Source organism: Myotis nattereri, assembly GCF_964212035.1.
Source record: "Myotis nattereri genome assembly, chromosome: 1".
NCBI lineage: Eukaryota > Metazoa > Chordata > Mammalia > Chiroptera > Vespertilionidae > Myotis > Myotis nattereri.
Window position 1 is genome coordinate 162,899,924 of NC_138075.1, and position 17,891 is coordinate 162,917,814.

A 17,891-nucleotide genomic window follows, 5' to 3' on the forward strand; every position below is an offset into this window, starting at 1 on the left:
AGCAGGGTACTAATGACGTAGTAGATATATGTTAGCTCACCTTTTTCATGTCAAACCCTCAAAAAAAAAAAGGCTATATCCCCACCACAGCACACTCTCCATCATCTAGCTTTGTGTGCTTCACCTACAGTATTTACCTTATGTACTTCTATATGTTATCATGTATTTATTATCTTTTCCATATTCAACTAAGAAATGCTTGAAAACCCAGACTACTTCTTCAACTCAGAATCCTTTGGAGCTCAGTCTAACCGATATGGATGCTTCATTGCTATTTATGATATTGGTCAGTTGAATTTCTTTAAGTTACAGATATTAAAAACATTTTAATGGCAAAATATCACAGACACAGAAAAGCATGCTCTTTTTAATAAACATAACCAAAAAATATAAATAAACATGACATATTTTACAATAGGTAAAAAATGATAATGCCTACACAGAGAAACATGCGTGGTTCTGAGAAAACAAAACATAAATCTCAGTAAGATTTCATTTGTAACTCCTTACTTTGCAAACTTAACATAATACCTTTTAACTTGACATTTGCTTTACCTAATATGATACAAATATTACAAAATATACTAAACATCTTTTTTTTAAATATACAAAACTTTCTGAGACCTAGAAACTTAAATTAACAGAAAAACTAATTTATCAAGCCATTCCTTTGGACTGAAAGAGCAGTGTTATAGCTTTGCACCATAATCTTTGTATTTGGGGGTTCTGCTCTCCCTTCATATTTCTTTCTTTAAAAAAGGGAGTGTTAAGCTAGATAATAGAACCTACTTATGAGCTTTGGATGATAATATTTCATTCCCCTACTTCAATCTCATTTTCTAGTCTGAAAATGCTATGTAACAAGCACACTGTTATACATTGCATGTGGACCTAGTATTGCTCCCTCAACTGACAACAGAAGTTGCCCTTGAATAAGGTGCAGGGTGATTCTTACTTCTCTTGGGCTAACACCTACAGTTTACTCTGGGGAAGGGATTGCTGTAGCACACTTTTCTTGAGAAGGCCCCTGTAGTCTGTCTGGAGAAATGTTGGATGAAGGTACCTTAGTGCTCACATGCGCTCTATTATCTACACTAATAAAGAGAAACATGCAAATTGATATTACTCCGCTACCCCACCAGCCAATCAGGATGAATATGCAAATTAACCCAACAAAGATGGTGGTTAATTTGCATATGCAGGCAATGAGTGAAGACTGAAGAGGCTTGCCTTCTCCACTGCGGCTGGAATGAAGGCCTGGGTCCTGGGTGCTGGAGGAAAACCGGTGCCGGCAGCTAGGGGAAGGAAGGCCTATTGCATGCATCTCTTCGTGCAACGGGCCTTTAGTTGTTATAATAATAACTATAATACTATTATCGTTAAACTATGTCATCCGCTACTTTATTACCCTTCCTCAATGTGTTTTCTGACTCTTTAAAACATTTTCTCCAAAATGGTTAAAGGACATTTTTTTAAAATATATTATTGGTCTTTTACAGAGAGGAAGGGAGAGGGATAGAGAGTTAGAAACATCGATGAGAGAGAAACATCGATCAGCTGCCTCCTGCACACCCCCTACTGGGGATGTGCCTGCAACCAAGGTACATGCCCTTGACCGGAATCGAACCCGGGACTCTTCAGTCCCCAGGCCGAAGCTCTATCCAGTGAGCCAAACCAGCGAGGGCTAAAGGACATTTTTTAGATTATACCTTCCTTTATGGTTCTACCTAATCATCCATAAGACATTTAGTCCTCACAGGTTTATCATTAGAAGGGAATGAAGAACCCACCAAATTTCTGAGCCTTTTACAAAGAGAAAATAAATACTGCAAACATTATCTATTATAGTTTGGAAATTGTTTTGTTTTTTGTATAAAAGGGGGGTGGGAGAAGAATAACCCTGTTTCCCCCTGCCCAACCCAATCTTTGTTGTTTGTTATCTCAATATACTTTCTAAAGAGGCAGCCTGAGCCTCAAAGTAGACACCTGTTTCCTTCCTGGGTAGTAGCACAACCTGGATGTCAGATAAGCTGACCATGACACAGAGTGGGACTCAGGGCAAACGAAGTCCACAAGCTTGGACCACGATAAGGGAAAACACAAGCCCATTCTCTTCTGTTGTGCGTTCTGAGAGTGAGCACACTGGGTGTGGCAGCTAGCTGCACCAGTTTTCATCATAACGACGGCGACTCGGTATTCTGAAGGAGATGACATCATCCTGCAGGGCAGCAGCTTCCCATGAGTCAGCAAATGTGGTGTGTTCAGAAAGATCCAAATCAGCATCTGCTTTTGATTTGTTTTTAAAGAAAAATCCGTAGTCAGCTTTCAGCGGAGGCCTGCTGTGGATCACAGCAGTGGTGAGCATGCCACCCTGCTGTCCGGCCAGGGCATCCCCGAGGGAAAGGTCTACTTAAAGATGAATGAATGAGATCGGATTGTGCCTTCCCTTTGGTCGAGCTGTTTTCTTATTTGAGACTGTAATAAAATGCACATACGTGTGTATGTATTATTGAGCAATTTTAAGATAACTCTCGCCTGAACAAATATTAAATAAGACATGCTGACTAGTAAGAAAACCATGCAATTATAAATTAATTATCATATGCTCCCTCCCCAAGTTTTAATCTTTTTTTTTTTTTCCAGGAGAACTATAGTAAAGTGGTTGCTCAAACTAGTACATATTGGGAATTGGCCTAATACTTATACTTATCCATAAAGTGCAATACTAGTAAATGAATCCAAAGAAGACAGAGATCTACATTTATTGATATGGGAAGATGTTCATAATATGTTATTAGGTAGAGTGAGCAGGTAAAGAACACTTAAGAATTATTAGATTTTGTTTTACAATATTTATTGGCATAGGGAAAAGTCTGAAACTATGTGCATTTGATGTATTTTTAACCTTAATTTTTCAATAATGATTATATGTTGCTTGCATAATTACAAAACAGAAAAAATACGAAATTCACTCATATCTCAGCTAAGTTTACACATGGCAAAATATTTTCCACTGAATATCAAATACATTAGAACCATCTCAAATGAGTGTTATATTTATTTGGATTTCAAACTGAAAAGATAACCAAACCAAAAGTTCCAGTATCTAGAAAGGAAGTTTCAACAAGATTCTATTTATCAGCTAACTTCATAAAAACTTAATTAGGAAAATCTGTTTATGTAAAAAACATCCAGGGTTTCAAGATAATATGTCCACAGGAAACTTTAGAAAGCTTTAAGGCCAAGTTCTGGGACAACAGTTCACTAACTTACAAACACATATGAAAAATGTATGAGATCCATACATTTTTATAAGCACACCATATTTCCCCTGGGAGGTATGTAGGAAGCAGTTAAATTATCTTTTGTCCTTGACCTGGATAAAGTAATGCTTATGCTGGAAATTAAACTAAGTACCCAGGACAAGCTTTCTTCTCTGGCAATTTAAGAGGATTCTCTACTATAGAAATATGTCAGCTTTCCTCTGTCTGACCTTCTGGTCCCACTTGTCCTCCTCCATGCAAAATTGGCCAAGCCTGCACACTTAAAGGAAGACCGATGGATGCTCAGGTGCAAGGCGAAGGCTCTGGGGCTGAGACCCCAGTGCAGGTTCATCCTGTCTCTTTTTACCCCTTTCTGCAGCCCTTCCATGTCCCAAAAGAATGAACAGACTATTCCACAAGCCTGCAAGTAGATATCCCAGTGAGTCTCAGGATTGTCTGATTCTTTCAACAGAAATATGTCTTAAATCATCACCATGTTATTTCTGAGTAGTAGGCATCCATCCAGAAAACTCGTTTAACTCACCAATTTCCAGCGTAATATCTTGATCCACTCATCAGCTTCTACTCCTGTCTTTGCACAGAGGTAAAATGTCCTGAATGGAAATACTAAACTGATAGGACAAAAGAAAGAAGGTAAGACACTCCAGGTGGTGAGCTGAATGAGTATTAGTTAAACACTAATTAGAGTACTCCAACCTGCTATTCCTGCCAGCACTCTGCAGAAATGTCAAGGGTGTTGTGGAGTCATGTTATCAATATGGGCTAGATTTATATTTTCTAGTGAGAATTCAAAGAAGAGGAAAATATGTCCAGGACACCCCCACGTCCTTTGTCTTAGACTGAATACAACACTTCCATGTTTATTCGGCTGATCTGTAAAATGACTCAGAACCTGTGCTATGATTCAAAGAACATGCAACATAGAGAAGAGTTTGATGAAGGAACTCATTTGGGTTAGCATGCTTCAGTGAGAAAAACGCTGCCCCCTGAGGATGTAGGCTGTTAGCTATTTAAGATGGGGAGAAAAAGACAATGAAACGAACTCCTAGATGGGCTAGTCCTTCTGCCCATCTCTGGCCATGAGTTAGTCTCTGCTGGAGGGAAGATGAACTTTCTGACGAGGCACAAAAGACTTGTTCTAATATATGATAGCTCTTCATTTGATTGTCTCTTTGACTATAGAGTCAAAATCATTTGACTAATAAGGTCAGCCTTATCTTACATCTTGCCCATACTCCCTGTGCTTACAGTTGAGATGCAAAATACCAAACATCTTTTTCCCTTTCATGAAAAAAAAAAGCCTTGAACTAAAATTCAGAATGGTTTCTATATCCTAAAGCCCACATAGCATATTCTGTTTATACCAGTAATTAATGCTGAATAGATGAGAGGCTAGTCCCTGTGTACAGAAGGTACACCTTGCTGCTAGGTCCAATCGAGGGGTGGGTGGGCTGTGGTGGGAAGGAGGGAGTGACATTGTACACACATTGTACAAAATTGGTTTCTGGAATCATCATTGTTTGGTATTCCCTGTGAGAGAGCTTATTACTTGGCTCTTAATACAGATATTTTCCTTTCTTCTTACCAACAGAATTCCATGGCCATGAGTTAGATGATAAATTATAATTAGTTGAAGTCAACTCTAATGATGCTAGTACTCTTTTCTTGCTTCCTCTGCTGCCGACAATAGCCATGGGACCCAGTCCAGGCCAATGAGATATGAGGGGAAATCTGATAGGAGACTTTCTGGGGAAATACCTGCCTTCCTGATAAAAATGGACAGGCATAGCTGAGGCCACCCCTACATCTTTCGTCATGACTTACATGAAGTCTGGAGTAGCAAGCTTGAGGAAAAGGCCAACAAAACTGTAGAGGCACAGGACCTGATCTTGTCAAGACAGCTGCCTGCCTCCAAGTACTTCGTTATATGAGAAGTATAAATCCTTTCTAGCTCATATGATTCCTTTATGCGAATTTTTGAAGATATCTACTCTTGGTTGATACTATAGAATTAATGTTAATTTTCTTAGGTGTGATAATGGTATTGTAGTTGTATCAGCGACACTTTTATTCTTAGGAGATGCATCTTGAAGTATTTAGGGATAGTGTGTCATGGTGCCTGCAATTTATCTTCAATTGGTTCAGGTAAAAATGTGATTAGATAGAGATAAAGCAAATATGGCAAAATATTAACAATTGATGAGGGATATATGTCAACTTTTGTAGGCTTGAAAACTTTAAAATAAAAATTGGTGGGAAATAAGACACCTCTTTCTCAAGATACTTGACTTCTCCCAGTTAGAAAATTGTCATGCTCGACTGATTATGCTAGAACAAAACACTTTTGTGTCATCTCCCAGAAATTGTCATAACAATACAAATCGCCCATCATTGAAGTTAACAAAGATATAATTGAGAAGAAAACTCCAAAGGAATAAAGCTGTTTACAGTGAATGGCATCCTCTTATGCGTATCACACTTGGGCAATGCACAGCCTAATCAATTGTACCTGGCAGACGTGCGCTCCTAACATAAATGCCCACGCCACCCAGATCAAAACATTTGTACACATTAAGACATAGTTTCTTATTCCTCAGTTAAAACACCTGGCAAGGAGACTTTAAAAACATTTTCCTTATAAAACAACTTACCAAAAACAGTTTACTCTTTCCTGTGAGTAATCAAACTGTACAGCTGAACATTCTGTTAAGTCTAGGATCCGAATTGGTTCTGGTGACTTAAAAAAAAAAAAAAAAGCAACCTATGTTATCATAAAAAACACAGATCTGTTCATCACTTATTTCCCTAACAAATCCTCCATTATGTGTAACTGTCAATTTCCCTTTCACCAAGGGGATGGATAATAGAAAACCTACTAAGGGAAGAAACGCAATCCTGGTTTGGAAGTTGCCCTACTGAGCACTACGAGAACATTGATTTATCAATTTTAATTTGATGGAGATGGATTTTAACATATGGAAGGGTGTTATTTTTCTCTTGTGGTTTTAAATTTTAGTTTTATTATTTTTAAGATATATTTTTGTTGATTTCAGAGAAGAGAGAGATAGATACATCAATGACGAGAGAGAATCATTGATCAGCTGCCTCTGGCACTCCCCCTACTGGGGATCGAGCCCACAACCTGGGCATGTGCCCTTGGCCTAAATCAAACATGGGACCCTTCCATCCGCAGGCAGATGCTCTGTCCACTGAGCCAAACCAGTGAGGGCATCTCTTGCGTTTTTAACTCAGAAATTTTGCACTGGGGAAGTGAGAAGAAACAAAATAAATTTAAATTGGTTTAGTGAAATGGATATGGGACCTGGACATACTTTTAATAGGGGGAGAAATCACTGTAAAAAGCAGTTAATACTTTGTGGCAGGAAAGGAATTCTATTGCCCTAGTTTAGCTGGTCCCAAAGAGCAGTTCCTGGGATACACATCTCATCTTTGCAAAAACAAACAAATAAAAAACTTGGCTCATTTCAGGAATCAAGAACTCACCTCTCCACTGATTTATTAGGTGTTTCAGGTGTTCATAAGGAAAAATTTAGGGATTTTAAAGGCAGATGTTCCTTTCATCTAGAGAGCCGATTTTTAAAGGGAAAATGTATTATTATGTTTCTCACCATCTGATCTTTGAAGTATTTCAGTTCATTCCTGTGCAAAGTGAACCACCTTGTTTTCCAGGTCTGAGAAAGAAATAATCAGAACATGTAGGTTTGGAATACAGAAATGCAGTATTTCAACAAGATAATTTCCTTTTGATTAAAACAAGTCTAAAAGATTAGATACAAGAAAATATTCTTGAGGTGTCATTTCTGTTAAAAAGTTTCAAAATACCTATAAAAATTACAATGATTCTGTGCATTAAGCTCATGGTAAAGGCAAGGATATCATTGGCATATTTAAACAAAAAATAGCCTACTGTAAATATTCAAGGTGTTTTACAACAAACACTAAAATTTTTATCTTATTAACTCTGTTATAAGAAGAATACATATCACTTTTTGAGCATCTGCTGCGGGCTACATACTATCCTTGAAGGTTTACATATAGTCAATTCTCATACAATGCCAAATATTATTCTTGTTTTACAAATATGCAAATTGAGGTTTAGGAACCTCAAACCACACAGTACTCTAAACTTTGCCTAAGAATTCTACGGCATTGATGGCAAAAACTGTTGTTCCCCACATCTCTTTGTTTACTAACTGAACCCTAATCTTATGCTGAGTGCCAATGTGCCTGGTTAAAGAAGTAACAACGGATTTAAAAATAAATCTGCTGTGAATATGAATACTTCCTGTCCTCAGGGAACATCCAGTCCAGTAGGGACACAAATAACTAAATAAATATGTAGGTTCCATTCAAGCAGGGAAGTACCCTTGAGAGATGTTAAGTGCCCTGACTCTTTAAATAGAAAGGGTAGAGAGATTACACGAAGGTCCTCTTGGCACAGTAAAATAAAAGAGTAACTTCAAAAATATGATCACATAAATGGAGGGACAATTAGATGGCCGGGAGTAGTCAAGTCGTAAATTGTGTTTGCTTTGGGATTTAAAAACACACACACAACATAGTTACATTAATGCCAGTGATGGTTTTTGCCCACGTTTAGCTAACACTTTATACAATTTTAACTCCTTTGTTAATAAAATGTTTTTATATAAATTTCCTGGAGTTAACTTGCTCCTCCTCCTCCATCATTCCATTAAAAAAGGATTGTATTTTTTTTTCTTGGGTATTAACTGTAGGCTACTCTGAGACTTTAGGCTCTGTCAGAAAATAGTCAAGTAATTTTCCAGAATTTTAGCTAATACTGGCCATGAAGATGAACCCTTGAAACAGGTAAATCTTATAAGGAGGTCGAAATGGGCAGGCAATTATGCTTTTCAAGAGGGTCAAAGTGAGAACTGAGTCTACATGACATGCTGTCTTTCTTCACGCCTGGCACTAGCAACACACGCCTCCTTACCTTGACCAGGCCTCCCTGCTTGGTGAGGTAACCTTCCTTGGTGCCCAGCTGGAAAAGAGAGAAGCACCAAGTGAAGCCCAGAACAATGGCAACATGATCTTTGTCTTTCTATTTCTGTCCTGCCTTTAAATAAAACACGTTTGCCTTTGATCTTTAAATAATCACCTTTCATTCTTCACCTAGGCCCTTGAAAATCCTTCCTGTGTTGTTAGAGACTGTCGGACTGGATTGTCTTGCATAATTCTGTAGCAACAGGCAACCACTGAAATACTCTCTTCGGACAGGACTTAGCTATTTGCACACAATAACCCACATCATGCCACTTAGAAAAGTCAGTGTTGGGCAAAGTGTGTCCTGTGAAACCCGGCGGCTTGGATTGCTGCAGGGTGTTAGGCACACATTATGCCCGCACACACTGACGCTGGGTCAACACATTTGGGAAACTGGATTAAGCAAAATGAAGGAATTTCTTCACTTCCGTGCTTCCCAAAGTCTGTATGATGCTAATGTGACTTTTTAAAAGGGAATGTTGGAAATACCACTCCAATATTTATTTTATTGCACAATCCTCCACCAAACTGCTCTTAGACCATCTTTGGAGACCTGTATTCCATGAAACAGACTTTCTGGAATGCAGGTTTATTTATACTTGATTCATCCAAAAGGAATTGGAAGTGAGAATTAGTCATTTCTACTAACACATACATCATTCATTCAAGGGTAATAATATCATACACTTCCCCAGCAACTATAAAATGTAACAAATGGTAAGGGACTGTAGTAATAGAAATTTGCATAAAATAAGAACCCTAAGATGAAGAAATGTATAGGTTTCGGCAGAAATTGAACTCCTGGTAGGATATTTTGTTCTAATATGGTGTTATAATATATCTTATATTAGTAAGGAAAAAGTGAGTAAAAATTGGGAAATAACTTAGTTGACGTCAAGGTTCTTTTTATGGGAGTTTCCAGAGTATTTTTTCCTGAGGTGAATTCTCCCTCCAAATAAAAAGAGGAACAACAACTACCACAATAAAAAGAGTTAAAGCAAGAAATAAATATCAGCACTTCTTTTAAAATTCTTACGGCATTAAAGTAAGAATGAACTTTTCAAGTGTTTATTTAAATAATATTAAACAATATTGGTGAATTTGATTTAGCATAATCAGTTTGATTTATTTTGACATTTGAAGGAAATTGAAGTGACTGAAGTTCATTTGGTTGTCATATTATGGAAATGGGAAAAAAATTTGAGATTTTGTGTTGTTGCAGGCAAAATAATTAAGGGTAAATTGTTATATAGAAGGCCCTTATAGAATTGTTCATTGAAATCAGGCTAAGAAATTATGCTACCCATTTCATCTTACCTCCATCCAAGCAATAAGCTACAAATCTCATATTTTTGTAAGGTTTTGGTAGATAAGCAGACGGTGGCAGAGGGAAGAGCTGAGAATATTAATTTTATTCATGTTCTCAGGAGGTAAGAAAGGAAATAATTATATAGCAGGTTCATCTTTTAAAAGATTTATGATCTGTAACAGGAAAGATATTTATACGTGTCCCAAGTTGGAAACCACCTAAATGTTTAAAAATAAAGGATGAGTCTTCCTACCATCCTTTTTATCTGCTTGTGTGCCTGCCTGCCTTAACTTTAGTCAAAAGTCATTGGGTGGGGTGGAGCAAGAAGGTATCAATGTGAGGGCATTCCACCTCAGAACTGGGTGGGACCAAGCAGGGTACAGAGAGCATCTGTGTGGACAACAGTGGCTGCAACAGCTTGGAATTTCGTGTTGAAGGCTGGCAGGTGAGGAGGGCTTTCTGCCTGGGGGGATGAGGTGGAGACAAGGCTTAGTTTTAGAGCCAAGGCAGGCTAGGTTGGCATCTGAGGTGAGGGTAGGAGTGGCAATGGCCGGGCAGTGGTTCCTGGGCAATAGGAGAGTGCTACATTTGATTGATCACACATACGTGAGTTGAAGATAATGGGGTCTATATTCCTCACTGTGGAAAACTAGAATGAGCCTTCTAGGTTGGATCAGGATTGGAGGTATTGGCAGGAACCCATAGATAGATGATGGATAGGTACATATAGATATATAAATATATGTAGAGAGGTAGATCTAGAAATAGCAGTAGAAATAAATATAGATATCAATATAGGTATGTGTACATCTGTATTTAATATATACGTTTGCTACTCTGTTCTCAGAGTGGGCTGGGAGAGTGACATCCCAATAACAATAAGCATGGTACCCAGGTCTTGGCTTCTAAAGTACTGCTCTCCAGGAAAAAAGAACAGAATTTCTTGGAGAAATAGCTGATTTTAGATATGGATGTAAGGAATGTACAGGATAAGACTGGAACACATTTGCTATACCAGAAAGTAAGAAAATTCTAAAAGAATTATGAGGCTATAATGACATAGAAGTCACCTCGAATGGGTTCTTATTGGCCAATCTGGGAAAATGTAAAGGATCAAAATAAATAATGATAGTCAAGATTATAAACATTGATATAAAAATAAATGATTGCAGAGATTCAGAAAATAAAAAGCTTTTTCTTATAGTGGAACTAGAGGCCCAGTGCACAAAAATTCGTGCACTGCGGGTGGGTCCCTCAGCCTGACCTGCCCCCTCTCACAGTCCGGGAGCCCTCAGGGGAAGTCTTACTGTTGGCTTAGGCCCGCTCCCCACTTTATCCACTTCTACCTCCCCCACTCCCTTCTCCCTCTGATAATCATGTTGTTGTCTGTGTCTATGAGGTTCTTTTCCTTTGCTTAATCCCTTCACCTTTTTCACCCAGCCCCCCAACCCTCTGAAAGTTGTCAGCTTGTTCTCTGTATCTATCAGCCTGTTTCTATTTTGTTTGTTTATTTTGCTCATTACATTCCACATATTAGTGAAATCATGTGGTCTTTCTCTGACTGGTTTATTTCACTTAGCATAATACTCTCCAGGTCCATCCATGCTGTTGCAAATGGTAAGGTTTCCTACTTGGCTATTATAAATAATGCTGCTATGAACATAGGAATAGATATATTCTTTTGAATTAGTGTTTCAGGTTTCTTCAGATATATTTCTAGAAGTGGAATCGCTGGGTCATATTTTCAATTTTTTGAGGTAACTCCATACTGCTTTCCACAGTGGCTGCACCAATCTGCATTCCTACCAATAGTACATGAGGTTACCCCTTCTCTGCATCACTGGCAAATATGTTCTCCCATTCAGTGGATTGTCTTTTCATTTTGTTGGTGGTTTCCTTCATCTTGCAAAATCTTTTTAATTTAATGTAGTCCCATTTGTGTATTTTTTTCTTTTGTTTCCCTTGCTCAAAGCAAAAATATTGCTATGAGAAATGTCTGAGATTTTACTGCCTATATTTTCTTCTAGGATTTTTATGGTTTTGAGTCTAACATTTAAGTCTTTAATCCATTTTAAGTTTATTCTTGTGTATCATGTAAACTTTGTACTATTCCTGCAATTTTTTCTGTAAGTCTGAAATTATTTAAAATAACAAATAGCTTGTATATTTTCAAAAAATCTTGAACCACCAAAACCAAAATATAAAAACATAACAGAGGATTAACTAAATAAAAATGGTATATCCAAATATTGGAATTTTTAGGAATTTGTTTCAATGATGATTTAGAAGACTATGTAAGGACATGAAGATTCCATAGATAATTAATTAAACAAACACATTGTAACTCTAATTACAATGAAGAGCTCATTATATATAATATATTTGTTTTATATATAATACTAGAGGCCTGACGCACAAAATATGTGTGCGGATACAGTCCTTAGGCCTGGCCTGTGATCAGGGCCATCTTCCCCGCAGCCAGCCCCACCCCACGCCACCACCCACCCCCGGTTCCCCATTCGCTATTGGGCGATCGGTGCCTGACGGCCTGGGGAAGAGACCGAGAGGTCTGCTATTCCCGCCCGCTCACTGGCCCCGCCTCTGCCACAGATAGCCCTCTGTGTGTGGGGTGACCAGCAGGGCGGGGCCTTGGCCTGGCACCGCCCATGTGCCCCGCCACCCACCCCTGGTTCCCCTTTCGCCATCAGGTGATCGGAGCCTGTCGGCGGGGAAAGAGACCAAGAGGTGGTCAGTGCGCCTCATAGTGATTGGTCCAGTGGTCGTTCTGCCATTAGGGTCAATTTACATATCACCCTTTTATTACATAGGATATAATCTATTTGTTTATATATATAAAATATATAATCTTATTCAAGAAAAAAGCTAGAAATATTGACACTAAATTGTTAACTGTGAGAAGAGCTTCAAAGACTGAATATTTTAAAAGGCAAACATACGAGGGGAATGTCAAAGAAAAACAACTATGAAATGTGTTAAAGAGATAACAGAATAAATAAAGTTATTGCAGAAGCCAAGGGAACAGAAATTTTAGAAGGAAGTTGTTAAAAATACCACAAAAGGAAAGCAATGAAGCTGGCATTTTAGATAGGACCTATGCTACATTAGGCACTTGGACTATATTATGTCAGTTAATCTCTACCCACATAACTAACTGGTATTTTACATTTCCCAGGTTCAAACCCCACTCCTCCTGCAACCTTAGCCATCTCAGGAAACAGAGAAGTGTTTACCCTGTTGCTCTTTCTTTCACATAGCACATTCAATCCATCAGTAAGTCTTGTCTCTGCCTTATGACCCAGTGCTTCCACTTTGGGGAATATATATGAAGAAATTCCAAACACTAATTGGAAAGAATATATGCACCCTATTTCATTGTAGCATTATTTACAATAGCCAAGATTTGGAAGCAGCCCAAGTGCTTATCAGTAGGTAAGTGAATAAAAAAGCTGTGGTATGTTTACACAATAGCATACTACTCTTCCGGAAAAAAAAAAAAATTGAAAGAAAATCTTACCTTTTACAATAGCATGGATGGACCTGGAGAGTATTATGCTATGTGAAATAAGTCAAAGAAAGACCATATGATTACACTTATATTGGGATCTAATGAACTAAACAACAAAATAGAAACAGACTCATAGATACAGAGAACAGACTGACAGCTGTCAGAGGGGAGTGAGGTTGAGGGGCTGGGTGAAAAGGGTAAATAGATTAAGCAAAACAAAAAAAACCCTCATAGACAGACAACAGTATGGCGATTATCAGTGGGAAAGGGGGCTGGTGGAGGGAGAGGTGGGTAAAGTGGGAGTAAATGGTGATGGAAAAAGGTATGACTTAGGATGGTGAACACACAATACAATATACAGATGACGTATTGCAGAATTGTACACCTGAAACCTATATAATTTTATTAACCAGTGTCACCCCAATAAAGTCAATTAAAAAAGAAAAAACTTTAAATAAGTAAGTTAGTTAAATTTCATCCTATCTCAGGAACCCAATCCTATATTGTGTATAACATAAACAAATAGTAATTTCCCCAAAAGCAGTTGCCAAAGGATGTTAAACAGTGTTACACAAGCATCTACATTTCTGGGCAATGGGACATCTGTTTTCATTTTCACTTCAAGCAAGTTCTTTTTTTCAGTAAATAGGACTTAATTTTCTTTCTCTACTGCTAGAGCTTATGAAAGACCTGCACCCCAAAAGGGGAAGATAGAAGTCTAGAAGCCCTCAGAGCTCTCAGTTTGGAGATGGTGGTACAGCATCATGTTGGCATTGGGGACAACAATGAAGGCTGATAACTCATGTTCATTAAGGGACAAGAGCATCTGATCCAACCAAGACTATTTCCCCAGCCTGCTGGTCCAGTGATCAATTATTCTCTAGTGAGGACTAATAAGAGATACTTCAGTATCTACTAGAAACCCTTTATTTTTAAAAGGTATTTTTATTAATTTCAGAGAGGAAGGAAGAGGAAGAGAGAGAGATAGAAACATCAATGATGAGAGAGAATCATTAATTGGCTGCCTCCTACTCACCTTCTACTGGGGATTGGGCCCACAACCTGAGCATGTGCCCTTGACCGGAATCGAACCCAGGACCCTTCAGTCCCCAGGTTGATGCTCTATCCACTGAGCCAAACTGGTTAGGGCCACTAGAAACCCTTTATAATTTTCTGTCACAAAAAACTTCATGGACTTCTGATTATATAGTGTCAGTGCAGTCATTCTCAACCATTCACTCACCACTGTTTTAAAAACTCCCTTATACAGAACCTTCTATATATGACATATTTAGATATTTGGGCAGGTAAATCATCTGATACCTGGAGTGAGCAAAGAAGGTAAGTAATAAGGCTTCCAGGTTTGAGTCTGAAGTGATCTGCTTCTCTCTACTTCTCATGCTCACAACAACTCTTCAAATTAGGTGTTACCTGCATTTTACTGTTGATAAAGGACGCACATAAGGTGTGGTACGATTGACCTTGAATGAAGATCTTTAGGAGAAGGGTAAAGGGGAGAATGTGATGTTAAACTGAGACTACAGGTGAATGAGGTGGTGCAGTGATAGGTGGTGGGGTAGGGAAGGGTAAAGAAGAACGTTAAGAATGATGGTGTCTACCGGGGAAAAAAGAAAAAAGAATTAAAAGGTAGGTCTTGATTTGTTCTTTGGTCTGATGACGATTTGTCTTATTTTCCGAAATTTCTTTAGTTCTGAGGTCTGATGCTTCCTCCTCCAACTCTAACAAAGCTAAAATATCTTTCTCAACCAATTTGCAGAATCTTAATTTTTGAGTAGATGTAGCTTCGTGACAAGAATGTAGTGTGTGCTGTGAACCTGGCTAGGCTGTAAAGCTACACTCCAAGCTATGATTCCTGTCCTGAGAAGTGTCAGGCTGCTGGGAAGGGTAGTTAGCCTCCACTATGACAAGTCCAGAATGAAGGGAAACAGAGGGTGCTTGGGAGCACAGAAGAGGGGCATTTTACAGGAAACTAGGAGGAGCTTGGAAGTCTTTCTGGAAGATACTGATCCCTGATGCAAGTCTTGAGAAATGAGGAGGCAGTGTGGCGTTGGTAGCATTTCAGATGCAGGGCAGGAAGGAGGAGCACAATCAGAAATGCATGTTGTTGAGAGAGGCAGGTTCCACAGTGTGAATGTGGGCATAGCCTGAGGTGAGGCCAGAGGTGTGAGCAGGGTCCAGGCCAGCTGAGAAGACGGTGGACACCACAGAAGGATGTTAACAGGAAGGTATGTGGTGAATCTGTTTTTTAAGAGAGGTGTCTTTGGTGGCAGAGTAGGAAAAGTGCCCCGGAGACAGAAAGGTCACACATATTTTAATAGAATTGAGGCTGAATATCTCCAAGTGAATGTTTTTCATGTGTAATGGTTGCTATCTAGAATTAGTTCTTGAGGTCTAATTTGTGTGTTGTCTTCTTTATTATCTGCGCAAACCCAGATGTCTTATACCAGGAGGAGTCAGCAAACAAAAAGAAAGAGAATAGAGGAGCCTTGAGCACAATGTAGGGCAGAGGGTGCTGGAGAGGAATCTTTGCAGGGTCACAGCTCACAGCACAAACAGAAGTGGACTCTCGGAAGAACAATGAGTGCTCTAGGGGCACTCAGACTGCACAATGGCCCTGTTAGAGAAGGGCAAGTGTTTTCTGTCTGTACCCTTGATTCAGTGAAGGAAAAAAAGGCCAGGAAAAATAGCATCCCCGGGGCTTGCAGGACAGTATTTTTGAAAAATAGTTTTCTTCCATATACGGTTGAAATGTAGAAGAAAATAGTTTTCTTTATTTTAGAAACTTGTTGAAGAATAATAGTTCAGTCAACTATGTGAACTTCAATACCTTTCACTTATTCTAGCGTGTACTAGTTTGACTAAGTGAGGATGGAGATTTAAGTGCTATTTTCTAAGTATTTAAGATCCTCTCAATAATCGCATTTTGTGTGTGTGTGTGTGTGATTTATGCCGAACCAGATAAACTGAGTCATAAGCTTCAAACCGTATGTTCCTTTTCAGGTTTTATATCCCAAGTGAGAATTTTTATGTGAGCAAACATACTTTGAAAGTGTATTACTCTTATTGCACTTTATTGCTATTGGACAGCGGGAAAGCTGTGTCAGATGGATGGCCACTTACCGAAGGTGCGGTGGGGACCAGATCATTCTCCGTCCTTCCTGTCTGCATTGCTGTGTGAACCCGGACCGATTCATAAATGGAAGGTTCTTCCACTTTTCTTGGATAGGGATGTTTCAGAACAATCAGAGTGCCTGAATGGGGGAGGGGGGGGGAGACACATATTCATATAGTTTAACAATGAGATAGCTGTGGCTGGATCGAAGTCTCTTGTTTGTTCATGTATGCACTTGTCTATTTTCTCAGCATTCACTGAGCACCACCATGTGAGCTGGACACTGGAGATACGAGGTGTGATGAGATGATTACTGGCTTCCTAGTGCTCAGAGAGAACTACGAATGGATATCACTTAACCTAAGAGTCATTTACTTATTTCTTTTTCTTTCTTTTTTTGTTTTAATGAATAGTCATTTAAATGAGCAGGGTACAAGACCGATGTCAGCGATATGAACAAAGCAGGCTGGTGGCTTTCGGAGAACTAACCCTGAAGAACTAACCCGTCCATGGAATGAGTCAGAAAATCTTTCCTAGAAAAGGCGATATTGATCTAGACCTTAAGCAATAACTGGATGTTTTCCAGTAGACTTTACAAAAGTCACGAATCCAAACCCCACGAGTGCACTGGAATACAGGAGGATTTATCCACTGCCCATATTTCTTACTAGCTTTAGAACAAACTTGTAACAAATCACTGGATCTCAAAAAAGTGTACTCACAGCTTCTCTCTACTGTCTCCTACCACCAAACTAATGAAATAAACTAACCAAAGCCTTTGCGTATCTAAGTGAATATTCACTTCTATCTGGAGGAGGGCAGTCCGGGCAGGAATCGAGCTCTGCCCAGAGCCAGGCTTGGGCATGTCCCTCAGGGGCTGAGAGCAGTTCTGACTCTATGCTTCTGACCGACCCCAAGTCCAAAGTTTCTCTACTCTGATCCTTCCCTTCCCCCAATCAATCAGTCAATTCGAAGCTAGAAACTCTGACTGCAAAAAAGTAAGTTAAGATTTTCCCCCTACTTTGCTATGACTTCTTCCTTTTCATTTTCCTAGGGTCTCTTATACAGCAGGCTGGGGATTGTGCTAGCTAGACACGGGGGTAGATTAAAGAATTCAGTAATTCATTCAACAAATATTTACTGAGCTCTACTATGTGTCAGGTGCTTGTCTAGATACAACAGCAAACAAAGGAGGTATAGCATCTGCTCTGCAGCAGGGGAGACAGAAAAAAAAAAGAAAAAATAATATGTCAGGTGAGAGAAGTGCTTTGAACAAACTAATAGAGAAGGTAAAGGAATAGAGAGCCAAAAGCATGGGGTGGGGAGGGGTGATATTTATATGGGTGGTCAGAAAGACTCCTTTGAAAAGGTAATTTGAAAAAGTATAGAAAGTACAGACCTTAAATTGGAGTAAGAGAAAGGCAATGAGGGGAGAAAAATACCTCCTCTGTAATTATAAAACCCTAATTAATAATGATAAACCTACAAACAAAACAAAACCTTTCTACAGTGCTTGAGTTCACATGAGGTACTCACTGCCCAAACACAACTGCAGTCTCAGAGACCTGAGCCCAGATCACGCACTGCTGCCACATGGAAAGGAGCATTGAG

General features: G+C 39.0%; 1 protein-coding gene across 1 annotated transcript in view; it reads right to left on the minus strand.

Annotated features, from left to right (window-relative positions):
- Positions 1-341: 341 nt before the first annotated feature.
- The window catches only part of DAPP1 (dual adaptor of phosphotyrosine and 3-phosphoinositides 1), a 47,744-nt gene continuing 30,194 nt past the window's right edge, over positions 342-17,891 (minus strand). Inside the window, exons 4-9 of the mRNA XM_081098244.1 lie at positions 16,289-16,419; positions 8,263-8,310; positions 6,914-6,976; positions 5,936-6,021; positions 3,808-3,895; positions 342-2,475 (exon numbers count right to left, since the gene is read on the minus strand). Coding sequence (XP_080954370.1) covers positions 2,407-2,475; positions 3,808-3,895; positions 5,936-6,021; positions 6,914-6,976; positions 8,263-8,310; positions 16,289-16,419 — 485 coding nt within the window. The 3' untranslated portion in view covers positions 342-2,406. The remainder of the gene's footprint in view (positions 2,476-3,807; positions 3,896-5,935; positions 6,022-6,913; positions 6,977-8,262; positions 8,311-16,288; positions 16,420-17,891) is intronic.